The 13,659-nt window shown below is 35.1% G+C and overlaps 1 protein-coding gene across 2 annotated transcripts in view; it reads right to left on the reverse strand.

Annotated features, from left to right (window-relative positions):
- The window catches only part of LOC128891815 (uncharacterized), a 168,423-nt gene that overhangs the window by 6,294 nt on the left and 148,470 nt on the right, over window positions 1-13,659 (reverse strand). Inside the window, exons 2-5 of one of the 2 annotated variants that reach the window (XM_054151636.1) lie at window positions 13,289-13,335; window positions 5,761-6,055; window positions 1,728-2,035; window positions 478-675 (exon numbers count right to left, since the gene is read on the reverse strand). In XM_054151636.1, coding sequence (XP_054007611.1) covers window positions 478-675; window positions 1,728-2,035; window positions 5,761-6,052 — 798 coding nt within the window. In that variant the 5' untranslated portion in view covers window positions 6,053-6,055; window positions 13,289-13,335. Of the gene's footprint in view, window positions 1-477; window positions 676-1,727; window positions 2,036-5,760; window positions 6,056-13,288; window positions 13,343-13,659 lie in introns of those variants that run through there. The other variant, XM_054151637.1, reaches the window with a different exon arrangement.

The raw sequence follows: 13,659 nt of genomic DNA on the forward strand, positions 1-13,659 counted from the left end.
CTGTGAGGCTACTTAGACGATAGAAAAGATAGCACGCTTAGAATTTTTATAACAATTACTAGTGTTTGTCAAACTTTCCGCGAGGCTAGGCGTGTCAGTCAGTTGAATACACTTAAATCTCAAGTAGTTTAAAAGATTGAAGCATTTGGCAGAGACTGGCGGGGACTTCCGCTCTGTGCGAGTATACTTGACAAATTATTTCGTTCTTGTCGTGTTCAAGACGAGGTAAGGGGGTCATTCCGTGTGACGGCTGTTTTTTTAAGTTTTTTAAACACAGAGTTTCCAAATTTTTACTATATATTTATTCAGCCTTTAACTGTAACTTTGAATTTTTTTTAAGCAAAAATATAGCGTGGATGGTAAAGGATTTTTCGATTCGGAATTTGCGCGATGATCCTCAAAAAAGCTTCCACATATTAATTAATTCCCTGTATGCCCTATATCTCGTTTGCGATAATACGTTTATTATCTACTTACCGACCAAGCTTGACCACTATTCGGTACGTTTGCCGTGTATCGTCCCTGACCAAACTCGTAATTATCTTTCGGTGGAATTCGCGATGTCGACTTGAAAAATTGCTTTCGAGGTTGTTGCATGTTTAACGGATAGTCGTCATCCGTTGTATCATCGAAAACAAACGTTTTCCCTTCGTTCTCCTCAGCCTTGTGTTGCTCCTAAAAGAACGTACGTATTCATTGTATATCGTTAACATAATTGGAAATGATTCGATAGTTTACAATGTACAAATTAGCAATTAGTGCATCTCGATATAACAATTAGTGGATCGAGTTTCTTAAAAATTTTGAAAACAAATTGAACAAAAATTCGGGAGAGAAATGATCGTTTTACAAATTGATTTATTTGTTCGATTCCTTTCAAAGTGTATCTAGACGGTGGCGACCCTTGGATCTATCTTTTTTTTAGTTTGCAATATCGGATCGAAATAAATTTAACCCTCTACGGGCCCGTGTAACTTTCAGGTCACATATATCGACATTTTACTAAATAATTTTAGTTTTTTCACAAGATAACGTATACGTCTTAATTGTATAATGTCTCTGATACCCAGTAGCAATATCGATGATCGTAGAATAACTTTGGGCATTATTAATTCATATTCCTGGTGCTTCTAGTTTCATTCGAATAATTATTCTCGTATCTGTTTCTACTAAACTATTATAACTGGCTGTTCCCGAACTCGGTAAAACATTACCACCCGCTATTCTAAATGCTTCTGTCCACTCAGAAAAATCATAATCTGCCTAAAATCCATATTCAACAAGAAAAATGTCGTTAGGTGTATTATGAAATTCTGGATTGGAATGTAAACCATTCGAACAAAGTAGCAATGTTGTATTTGAACTCAAATTTAAAATATGCCATAATTCTTGCAGACAAGAATACGATTTGTATACTTTCGACATATCTGTTTCTGATAATTGTTCTTATAAATGATCCAATTACTCCAGGTCATATAGCACAAATAAAATAAAGTGTACCAATATTTTTATGATTTCTATTAATAGAATAAAATCATTTCGTTAGTAAAATAAATGATTTCATATTTAAAGTTTATATTGACGATACCGAAAATAATATTGGTTCGTAGTATCGTCCACCAAAAATATCAAAGTAAATGCACAATGCACTGATTTGTCCGGTGGCCATAATATCGTTAAGATGGATCTGGACCGATTCAATTACGAATAATAATTTGTTCGTTAACCTTTAGTTCACGGGCACGTTCAGCTTGAAGCAGCTCCTTTAAATGTTGAAATTTGCCGGCTTGAGGAACTTGTGCCATGGGAGGAACACCCCCGCCACGGAAGCTGGGATGTCGTCTCGTAGACGGCGAAAAAGCATTGATTGTTCCGTAAAAGGGTGAAATCTTGTCGAAGGGCCGCAGGGACTGTCGCATTCCGTTTCGTAATATGCTTCCAGCTGGCACTTTGTGCACTATTTTCCCATAAACTGGAGCGTTGCCGCCTGCGCGATTCCGTGGTCTTGCCGTGTATCTTCCTGTGTACGTGGACACTTCTCGACGATACGATCCACACCGAGAAAAAGTTCAAATTAGGCTAGAATTAGATTCAAACTGGAGAACCGTGTTATTTGTCTAAGGGGTTACACCATATTGGTCGTTTGAAAAAATCCAATTTTCTTTTGCTCGAGGTACTCTCTATATGCTGGTTGTCCCAAAAATGTTGTAACACCTTGAAAGGGGTGGTTCGGGAGGTGATTTGAAACAACTTTTTCCTTAGCGAAAATGTTGTCCGAGGCTTCGTTAAGCAGATATTAACAGAGAACCTCGACTAATCAGAGCGCTTTGATTGTATTGTTCAAGTTCGTTAAAAATCTTTGCAAATAGCTCATCAAAAGCGTTATTAATACGATACAACAAAAATAATTGATGCACGCTCTAATTGATCGAGGTTTTTTTATAATATCTGCTTAACGAAGCCTCGGACATATTCGCTAAGGAAAAAGTTGTTTCAAATCACCTCCCGAACCACCCGTTTCAAGGTGTTACAACATTTTTGGGACACCCTGTATATACAGGGTGAGGCTTCCAAGACCGGCCACCTGAATTATTTGGCTGCTATTGGTGATAGGGCCAAAATGCGTCAGACCAGAATTATTTATTTTCGAGGGGCTGATCATCCTATGTTGCTAGTTTTTTTGATAAGTGGAGGCGTCGAGAAGATATGAAGGTCATCTCTGTTTTTTTAAACGGAATAGTAGTTCGGAATAGTACGGAGTAATAGTGTTTTTTGACTTACATTCGGATAGAGTATTTCAAAGACGAACACAATGACCTATTGGGAAGGTCGTTTGTGGGCCTGGGTTAAGCCAATTATGATGGAAAATAATTTACTTTGAGGAAATGCTCCAACTATGTTTAACATTCTCATTTGGGAACTTCTTGTGCAAAGTTTAAATCAAAGGGCTTTCAGCGGTAACCGTGATGTATAGGCAGCCATCGATAATTAAATTATTTTGCTCACGTCTCTGCGCCTGTTAACCATCAACTGTAAACTACGCGGAGCTAGACTTTAATTAAACGTGCAAGAGATATATTGACAAAATGATATTTACACATACGGTTAAGAATAGACAACAATATTTGGCAATTATACGTTTTTATAATACTTTCTGTAATACGAAGTCTCGCAATTGTTTTCATACTTGAAAGATACAAAGTGACGATAGTATAGAGAATATTAACGTTTTAATACGAGAAAAAAGTACAAGATTGGAACTTTTTAGGGACTTGTATGCTCTTTTTATTTTTAATCCGAAATTATTCTACTTATTTAAAGAGTAAAAGTTATTTCATTATGATGTAACTCTTGAGAATTGCGAGTTCCTACATTTTCGCTCAATTTTTACCGATTTAAGTTCCATTTTCTATAACGAAAGAGGATTAAAAGGAACTGAAACCCTTCTGGGAGTTGTAGCTTCTTTCATTTCTAAGGACGATTTTGTTCGCAAGCTCGGCTCCAAAATAGATACTTATTTGATGGAAGGAATATAGCGAGTACTTGAAGTACACTCGTCTGGTACGAGTAATGAAAAGGTACGAATCGGTTTAAATATACATATATTTTAAATATTGCAAAAGTTGATCGTTTGAATTCCATTTCAATAAATGAAATAAATAGACTGCAGATGTTCGCGCAAATTCATATGTTTATATGCTAGGCGTAGAAATTAATTCTGTACCTTTACATTCAATCGTTCCTAACTGTAGGTTAAATAAAAATGTTTACACGTGATTTTATTACGTTAAATGATTAACCGTTTAAATTCTTAATCTGATCTTCATTAAAATGAATCTATCTACAATTACGGCGGTCCTTGCTTCAATGATTTTTGAAATTTGTGTTACGCTCCCTCTAAATACCTTGCAAACAGATAAAAAAAAAAAATTACTGCAAAATTTAAGTTTTTAATTTTAACATTAACACGTGCTCCAAACCTTCGCAAGTTTTCAATGGAAAATACATACAAATCAAAATTAACCATAATCATTTTTAATACTCTAACTTTCAGTTTACTGAATATTACAAGCTGATAGTATGAATCAGCCTCAATTATTAACCCCTTATGGGTGTAACATTCAGGTTACATGTTTATATATCGACATTTTATCGAATAATTTTATTTTGTTCTCAAAATGATGTACACGTCTTAATTACATTATGTCTCTGACACCCAATAACAATATCGATAATCGTAGAATAAATTTTGGTCATTATTAGACTGCGGATCTTTATGGATTTATAGGAAATTTGATTGTGCAAGAAACTACAAAATGCAAACAACATGCAAGAATATAGAAAAGATTAAAAGTAAAGTTTATGTTATAATATTTGCCGAATAAAATAAATTCCTATTTAGGTTCAATTTTTGTAGGCCCGTTCGCGAATATTTTATTTTGCATAAAGATCCGCAGTCTAGTCACTATTAATTCATATTTCTGGTGCTTCTAGTTCTATTCGAATAATTATTCTTATAAATGATCGATCCAATTACTCTAGCAAAAATTACTATAGCAAAAATAAAATCAAGTGTACCAATATTTTTATGATTGGTATCAACAGAATGAAATCATTTTTTTAGTCAAATAAATTATTTAATCAATTAAATAAATAAATAAATAAATTATTTAATAAATTATTTAATTATTTAAACCATCAACCGAAAATATCAAAGTAAATGCCAAGTTGTCTGCAGGAAAAAAGAAATTCGGCTCATAGGACTCATTCTGAACATTCAATAAAATAACAAAAATGACCGATTTCGATCTATTTCAACTGCGCATTGAGTTTCTTTTAATAAACGATATACTGGGTATTCGAAAAAGTTCGTGGCGTTTTGCACTAGATCAAGATAAGAATGCTACGCAGGCTTGTAACAAAATTTTGGTTTTTACGGACAAAATGCTCTCTGAAAATTGTCATGTATCACGCTGTGGTCAACCAATCACAGAACGATGCGATGAAATCATGCAAATGGTTGCGAAACGAACTTTTTCGAATACCTAATATTTTGTCATACATATTTTGACATAAACTATGCGGAATATGAAAGAATCGCTCAAATAAACATTATTTGTTACTAAAAGAGCTATCCGAAACAACAAAAATGTATATGACATTCCGTTTAAAAATATGAATCGTTGTGTTCACCTGCCCCCCTTGGGGGCCATCGGGCAGTACCCTATACATCACATGCAAGGACCTATCGTACCCTATAATACTAGAAAAAGAAGACTTGTCGATATCACTAATATGTAGTTTCCGAGAAAATAGCCTGTAACACATTACCCGACTCACCCTGTATATATTGGTTATTGGGGTTAGAAAATAATTATTATTCAGTTATTCCCTTTTATAAGACACTCTCTATTTTGACCAGAGAGTTAGGAGCTGCGATGTTGCTCTCAAGAAGACTACGGTCGAACTGAGTATTTCGACGTCAATGAAAAAATGCAACGAAAACTATCGGTGCTCTCTTGTCTCGGGAAAGGTCTGCTGACTTTCTCTTTCAGCTCATCAACTAATTTCAAGAGACCTTTCCCGGTGTTGGTTTATTTTTGACCGTCGCGTCGGGGTCTTAGACTTCGAGTCGCCAACGGCCCGAAGTAACCAACAGTATAGTTTCCAATCGTATAAGAACAAAATTTTAGCATCGTAAATATTTTCGTTTCGAGCATTTCTTGTTAAAAGTGTTTCCTGGTTGGCGAGTTGTCTTACCTCGATAATTAAGAGGTGGCTTGGCACGCTCGGTATAAGAGTTCCATACATTGTAGGTGAACGAGTCAGGATAAAGGGGGTATCCAGTGTTGGTTTTGGCAGCTCTGCTCTGTCGTTTGGTGTACCTCCACATTGCCCTCAATTCTTCGCATGTCGGCTCAACGCGCTTCTCGGTGATGTCGCCGGTGTTCCCCGACTGCACTGAGATCGGATCGATGAATCGTACACCGGCCACCAACGGGCTGCTCGAATACGCTAACACGAAAGCGGTCCATACGGCCACAGTACGCATTTTCTGGCAGTGAAACAAACAAAAATAGGGAGAATCGTTAGGCGAAACGTTCGATACCAGCAGAGGTTCGGGACAATTTTACTCGAGTAACAGGTGACAAATATAAACTCCGTACAAGGATTCGCTCGCAATGGTCATTCGACTGAACAGTTATTCGTACAAGCTTTTGGTCGTTTAACGTCAGGTATCATTAGATTGTATTTGTAATTTAAACTGCAATTTTTCTGAGACGAATAATTAATTAAAAATTGCTTATTTTATATTTGCTATTGAAAATTTTGTAACTAAATAGATGTAAATGTAAATGTAAGGGGAATTTTATTCATCTCTGGTTACGAGTAGCATATCAAGTAACAATACGTTAAAATAATACTTTGACACAGTGGGAAAATTGCGATCCTTGAAATTTTGTACCCAGATGGGAATTTTGCCCATCTCCAATTAGTAATAGTACATAAAGTAACAATACATTCAAATAATACTCTGACGCATTGGGAAAATTTTGGTCCTTGAAATTTTTTATCCAGATGGGAATTTTGCCCATCTCCAATTAGTAGTAGTACAGAAAATAACAGTACATTAAAATAAAATCCTGGTACATTGAAAAAATTGTGGTACTTGAACACAATACAGACAAAACGAATTCTAGTTTTTTTTTATTTGAGCATTTTCTGTGATGTGTACAATTCGCTTTTCTTTTTTTCGACATTACATTGAAATTGAACGAGTTAAGTTGATATCGCAAAAGGTTTTCAGCTTTTCATGCTCTATCCCAGTGTGTAACAGGAACATTTTGTTCAAGATATTAAAAAAAACATAATTCTTTTTATGTATGATTTAAAAAAAATCATTTTCTGCATTTACAATTATATTCCATATTTATAGGTGATAATGTGTTTCATTAAAATGTTTTAATTTGCGAAATGGATCGTTTGTGTTACAGGAATGGAAGACATTGTTTTTGAAAGTCATGGAAAACGTGTGTTCCTGGAATAAATTTCTTTAGGTTGCGTTATTTTTCACTAAGAAACGATTCTCATTGTATTCTATTTTATTCGCATACTGTAAGACACAGAAAACTTTTTCAATTGCTCGAAAGAGAAACACAGGTTTTACATACGTCAAATTGTACATGACAAGTATCTATACTCATCACAGAAACAACATATTTATATAAAAATAGTATTTAATATTAATAATCAATTAATATAATAAACTGCAGAATATTTATGTAAAGACAATATCTTCCCTTCGTGCAATTGAAAACATCTTTCCCTGATTTCCGATGTGTAAATAAAGTGGAATATAATGAAAACTGTTTTTTGTGACAGATATCACGAAATAATAGAATTTATTGTCGCGGTGTGTTCCAATGGAAGCGTTGTTGAAAGTTTTACAATAACCAGCGAATAATATACCCGAAAACAGTGTGTCCCATTTACGTAAACCAAGTTTTGCATTGTACAAGTAGAAATTGTTTTTCAAATATCAGATAAAAAAATGATATTTTGTCATATTTCGATAGATCGTTCAGGATGATAAATTTATTAACGAATGCTTATATTTCCGATGATTAAAATTGTATGGATGGAATAATAAAGAAGATCAGTTTGTTTATAATAAAATTAAACTTTGTCTTTCAATGGTACAGTATAAAAGTCTAAACAATCTCTTCATGTACAGCTTCGTTCTAGTTGGTGTCGTTAAAGAGTTATATCAAGAAAATGAAAAGAACGCGTGGAATTGAAAAAAGGTTTAAAAAACATGTAAACAAGTTTCATTCAAAGTTTCAGTAAAAGAAGAATTTTCGAGCTCGTATAATTCTCTCGTTTGAAACCATTAATATTCTTTAAAATTATTAATCCCTTTTCTCTTTGCGCTTGGTCTCGGATTTGTTAAATAGACTTGTAGGTAAGTCTTCATTAAGGAAAGTGGAATTTAAAACAGAAAATGAACCTGAAATGTACTTTTGCTCGTCAAAAATACTTCGAAACATCACAATTTTATTCACAATACGCTAGTTAACCCTTTGCGCTCGAAGGGCGACTTAGAAGCGACAATCTTTGTTTATCTCAGATTTCATAGAATCTAACAAATAGCTTCCTAAGCTGTAAACTGGTATGTACACATTAGCAAGACACTTTGCCTCCACGACTCTCCAATCATGGTGGAAGAATGTTTAGTCGTTTAAAATGTTAGTTTTCTGTAACGAAACTGTCGTCGAGTGCAAAGGGTTAAATAAGACTATCGAATGAAATTGCTCGTATCATTTTATTCGCAATGGATGTCTAAGAAGCAACAAAATTAACCCTTTGCACTCGAGGCCTTTTTTTCTGGCATCTACCAGCAACTCGAGATGCTTTCTTACCATTCTATTGCCACGAATGCTAACCTTGGATTGACTTCGAAGATGAGATCTCTAGTTTGGGATTTGAAAATCAGGTCACCTTTACCTCGCCAACAATCATTCTATCGACACTTCGAGTTCCAATGAAATTAAACTTAAACAAACATTATTGCTGGTTGAATTACTGCGTCGAACCTAATGGTGATCAAGAGTATAATATGAAAAATTTGATGTCACTTCGATAACGAAGCGATAATTTCCGAAACAATTTCTTAAAGAGACGCATTGTGCTCGCAATAAATTTAACGTATATTAGGTGTAGAAATGAATTTCGAGTCTCCATATTCAATCATTTGTAACTCTAGTTTAAGTAGAAATATTTACTAGAAATGTTTAAAGTAACAACCTTTTAAGTCCTCAATCTAATCTCCATGAATCCATCTCTACAATGAATCTAGATGGATAACATAAGTCGCAACCTAATGGACACTTGTATATACATCTATATGTTCGAAGAATAGCAGCCAATACATTTTATTTATTGCTGTTTTTCTAACAAATTACTAGTGTATTTGATAATTGTAATAATTGTAGAAGTATGATAATAAGCAAAATTTCGTGGCTATTAATGTTCGTATAGATTCATTTCAATGGCCATCGGGTTGAGAACTTAGATGGTTGGTGCGTTAATGTATCAAAGTGACGAGTAAGTCTAAATATATCTATTTAAACTAGAGTTATAAATTATTAATTATAAAGACACAGAATTAATTTCTACACCTAGTAATTGGAATTGAACAATCTTACTTTATTTAACGACGATGTGATTCTCGTCTCCGGCTGAACGAGTCGTTTAACGACTTGGTTAATCGTTCTTGTTCTCGATATCGAGCTAACGCTACTTGACGAAATTGTTTCCTTGATCGGTACCAGTTAATAAGATACTACAATTTTTTAATAATTACAACCTAATAGAATAAAATATTGGTAAATTAGCTGGAAAGTTAATTATTATAAGGAAAACCTCATCAAGGTTAAAGTTCCTTTATATTACAAAATGCATTCAATGTAACAAAAATTTATTCAGAGTTTTTAAAAATATATTGTAAGGTATCCTTAATTCCTTAATGCGTGTGCATTTGTATAATGTCCGTACCGTCTATAGTGTGTAGTCGTGTGGTGTGTGTACAATATACAGGGTGTCCCAAAAATGTTGTAACACCTTGAAAGGGGTGGTTCGGGAGGTGATTAGAAACAACATTTTCGCTAAGGAAAAAGTTTCAAGGTGTTACAACATTTTTGGGACACCCTGTATAATGTGTGTGGGGTTTTTTCAGGTGATTTTGGGAGTTAACGAACGTCTCTTTTTTTATTTCCAATTAGTTACGTTCCACGATAAAGACGTATGAACACATATTCTATTTTTCTGTGAAATTAGATTACGTGAGACCATTTTATATATTTCAACATATTTCGTCGGGTATCCTTTTTGACGAATAATCAACAACGAAATTAACGAAGAAAATCTCTTTCGGACGTTCAGACATATTGTACGTAATTGTTTTTAAATATCCTGTTCCAATAATACTTCAATCCTCTTGCAATCGTTGTTTCAACATTTCCTTTCATGTTGTTGTTGTTTTTATAATTCGCTTGTCTAAATCATCTTATAAATTTTCAGTCGAATTCATGTCTGGGGGTTGGCGTGAAAGACTTAAAATTTTTGAACAAATAAGTGTGTTTGTATAATACGAGCTATACATTTTGAGTCATTGTTCTAATAAAACTTAAACCTTTTATGAATACATATTCTGTTTCTCTGTAAAATCAGATTGGATGAGATTTATGTGAATTAATTATTAAGAATAAAGTGTTTAAAGTGTATCGTTGAATTTGACTTATGAAGCTTCCTTTGTGTGTTATGATTGTGTTGTTCAAGTTTATCAAAAATCCTGACAAATAACTCATGAAAATAGTTATCAATTAAAAGTATCTCTTACAATATTCAGAACGTTCAACACGTTAACCGCCAGACAAATATTCTTGAAAATTTCTGCTACGATTAAATATTATTCAGACTATTGGCCACTACTTAATCAAACATCTATCGTGGTATTTATTTTTGTAACTTCGTCGAAATTCATGAATTTCGTTTAAATTCATTTCCTTTGATGCTTAACATTTAGCATTAATTTGTTTAGTTGTTCAGTGAATAGTAATGTCACCCATACATGGCTTACGTGGCGACGAACGTGTTAAAAACTAACTCAGATTTCGTACTTCCCATCCTAGAAAAAACTACAATGAAACAAACAAGGGAAGCAGAAATATCAGAGCAGTTTAGTTTTCATCTACGAATGTCACCATTTCTGAATCGACGCTAGAGCCATTTATTCGTTTTGAAAAATGAATTTGAAACGTGAACGCTAGTAAGTTCATCATTTGATGATGACTTTCATTTGTGATTTCATTTTTGCCCCCAGCAGAACAGAAAATCCAATTATCCTCGACGTTCGCGTTGTGGAATTTCAATTAGGTATCGCGCAGTCTTGTATTATTTCATCAATCGAATACGCGGTAGGAAGCGGATTATATTGTTCCACGCGTTGGATATTTCGAGCATATTGCCTGTTATTGGCTTATTAACCATTTGACATTTGAAAAATTAATGTTTAGCGTATAACACGGAATTTTACGCTTCCTGATGGTTTGCTCGCGTAATTCCGTTTCGTCTCGCGTACGAAATCGTAATTCCTTCGTTTAACTTCGTTTAACGTTAACGTAATGGTTGTAATCCAAGAGTCTATTTTTATTCCACTTCGAGAGAGAGCTTAGAGGTTCTTTATTTTATTTAACGAGTAACCGTAAGTAAATGATTTTACGTTTTTTACGTTTTTAATACCGAGTACTGTCGAAAGTAATACAATTATGAAGGTGGACATCAAAAATTTGTATCGTTAGAAATTTAGAGAAAAATTACAAAATATGTTTTGAAGCATCGATGTTGTAAATATATAGTGTATAAAATGAAAAGATTTTGATAATTGTTTCATAACCAGGAACAAAATTCGAAGTGACCGTGAATTCACGTCAGCGGTCGCGAATGTGTTAATAGCTCGGGAAAAAAATAAAAATAATAATAAGATTTGAACATTTTTAAGTAGTTGTTCCGCGGATTTATTTAACGAAGGATTTCAACGAAACTTCGCTTGATTGTTCTTTGATTAAATATAAATCACGCGAGCCTATTTCGATTTAAAGTGACCAATTTTATGAATAACGATATCGAGATTTGGTTCTTTAATCGGAATCGATAATGCAAGTCAACGATAATAAAGTCAAGCAAAAGTAAAACACCGTATAAAGCAATAATTGAATTTCATTAATTTGAACGTACAATGAAAATCAACGATGATAAAATAAAACAATTACTGAACATTACATCAAGCAACGATATAATTATTAATAATTTAAAGTAGTTCCTACTTCGATTTACCACCGAAATTTTATGAATAACGATATCGAGATTTTGTAATTTCACCACAGACTGTTATGAAACGTACAGATTTTCACGCGAATTTTTTCAATTTAAATCGCGAATGCAATTTCGGATCTTGCTGAAATTTTGATATGTTATAAAAACCGATGCTATAAAGCATTAAAAAAAGAAGAAATTACAATCATTCACCGCGCTATTACTGAGAATTAATTAAAGTCTGAAACTAGACGTAGAGAAGTTGTGCAGTAACAGTCAACGTTGTTGCCACAATCATTTTTCGAGTGTTACTAATGTTATGTGTAGATATACATATTGATTTATTATAGACGTGTGTGAGAGCAGTAAGACTGTACTTGCAACGTAAGTTTCCAATTATATTTTTGAACGTGACCATCTCGAAACAACTACCTCAAATCAACCAGTGAACCTTGTAACCAAATTATAAGCGTCAATTTTCACGCTATACCTACGTTCTGCCTCGATGTCCAACGTCGTAAACGTAACGAACAAAATTAAAAAATCATTCTCGGTTGTTGTCGAGAGAATAATAACAACAACAACAACAACAACAATAATAATAATAATAATGATAATGATAATAAAAGAAATAAGTAGAAATAGAATCACCTACCGTCAAGCTGTTTCCCGTAAAATCACTAACAGCTGTTCTTTGAATTAATCTTCCTTACTCGCTGCTTCTACCTCGATGAACGCGTTTCGGGCATAACAGGTTGCATTACGAAGGACAACGTTTCATTTAGTAACCGGAGGTCAGCGTTGTCGTCGGGGACACCGATTCCTTTTCGCGATAAAGCAGGGAAATTAGTCGCCAGCGATACGTCACGATTACCCACCCTTATTTTTCCAGCTCCGTGGATCCAAAAAAAACTAACGATCTAAACGGCTGCAAACTTACGTCGACTATTCCCTTATTATTACCATTCGGTGGTCCACGGACCCAAGAGATCGGAGCCGTCAACGTCTCGGTACTCTCGAACGGTTTCCGCGAAATTCGCACTAAAATGCTCCCTTGTTATTCATCGTTGCAGGAATTGTTTCCGTGCGTTCCGCGATAATCGTACGATCAACGAGAGGGAAGGTAGCCGGAAGACGGACAACCCGAGCGAACAGCCGGGAAAAATAGCGAACGTCGCGGTGAAAGTCGCGAGGAAAACGGTCCTCGGACCGAACTTTGATAAATCGGGCAACCAGCGAGCGAGCAAAGAACGAGCACGTACATATGAATGGAGCCAGCGGACACACAGAGCGGGGGAGGTGGAACGAAGGCGGAACAGAGAAAGAGCGAAACAGAGAGGGTGCCAAGGAAGGAAGGAGGTCAAGAGTGGAACGTGGAGAGACTGGTGAATGAACGAGAGTCGGATTCACTAACCTGCCAGTCCACGCAGTCCGGAAACCGAGGAGCAACTGAGAGAGCTGCTACCATCGGCCCGACTATTTGACTTCCTTTCCACCCCCGCTTCGAGCGCACCCCTGCGTTTCGACTCCCTCTCCGACCTGCTCGACCTCTCCCTCTACTCCCCTGCCTTCTTTTCTCTGTACGGTACTCTTCCACTCTCTGAACCGTCGTTTCAGGACGATGTCCAACATGGCACGAGTTCTTCGAAAGAATGCTTTTCCCGTCATCCACCAGCTTTCCGTAGAAATTTATTCAACATTCCACGTTATCGTAATTCCTTCGTTTTCTTTAACCAATTTCAGGCTCTTTCGATTTTGCCCAAGAGCTCATTCGATATTCGTCAT

The sequence above is a fragment of the Hylaeus anthracinus genome, unplaced genomic scaffold, assembly GCF_026225885.1.
Source record: "Hylaeus anthracinus isolate JK02 unplaced genomic scaffold, UHH_iyHylAnth1.0_haploid 12002, whole genome shotgun sequence".
In the NCBI taxonomy this organism is placed as follows: Eukaryota; Metazoa; Arthropoda; class Insecta; order Hymenoptera; family Colletidae; genus Hylaeus; species Hylaeus anthracinus.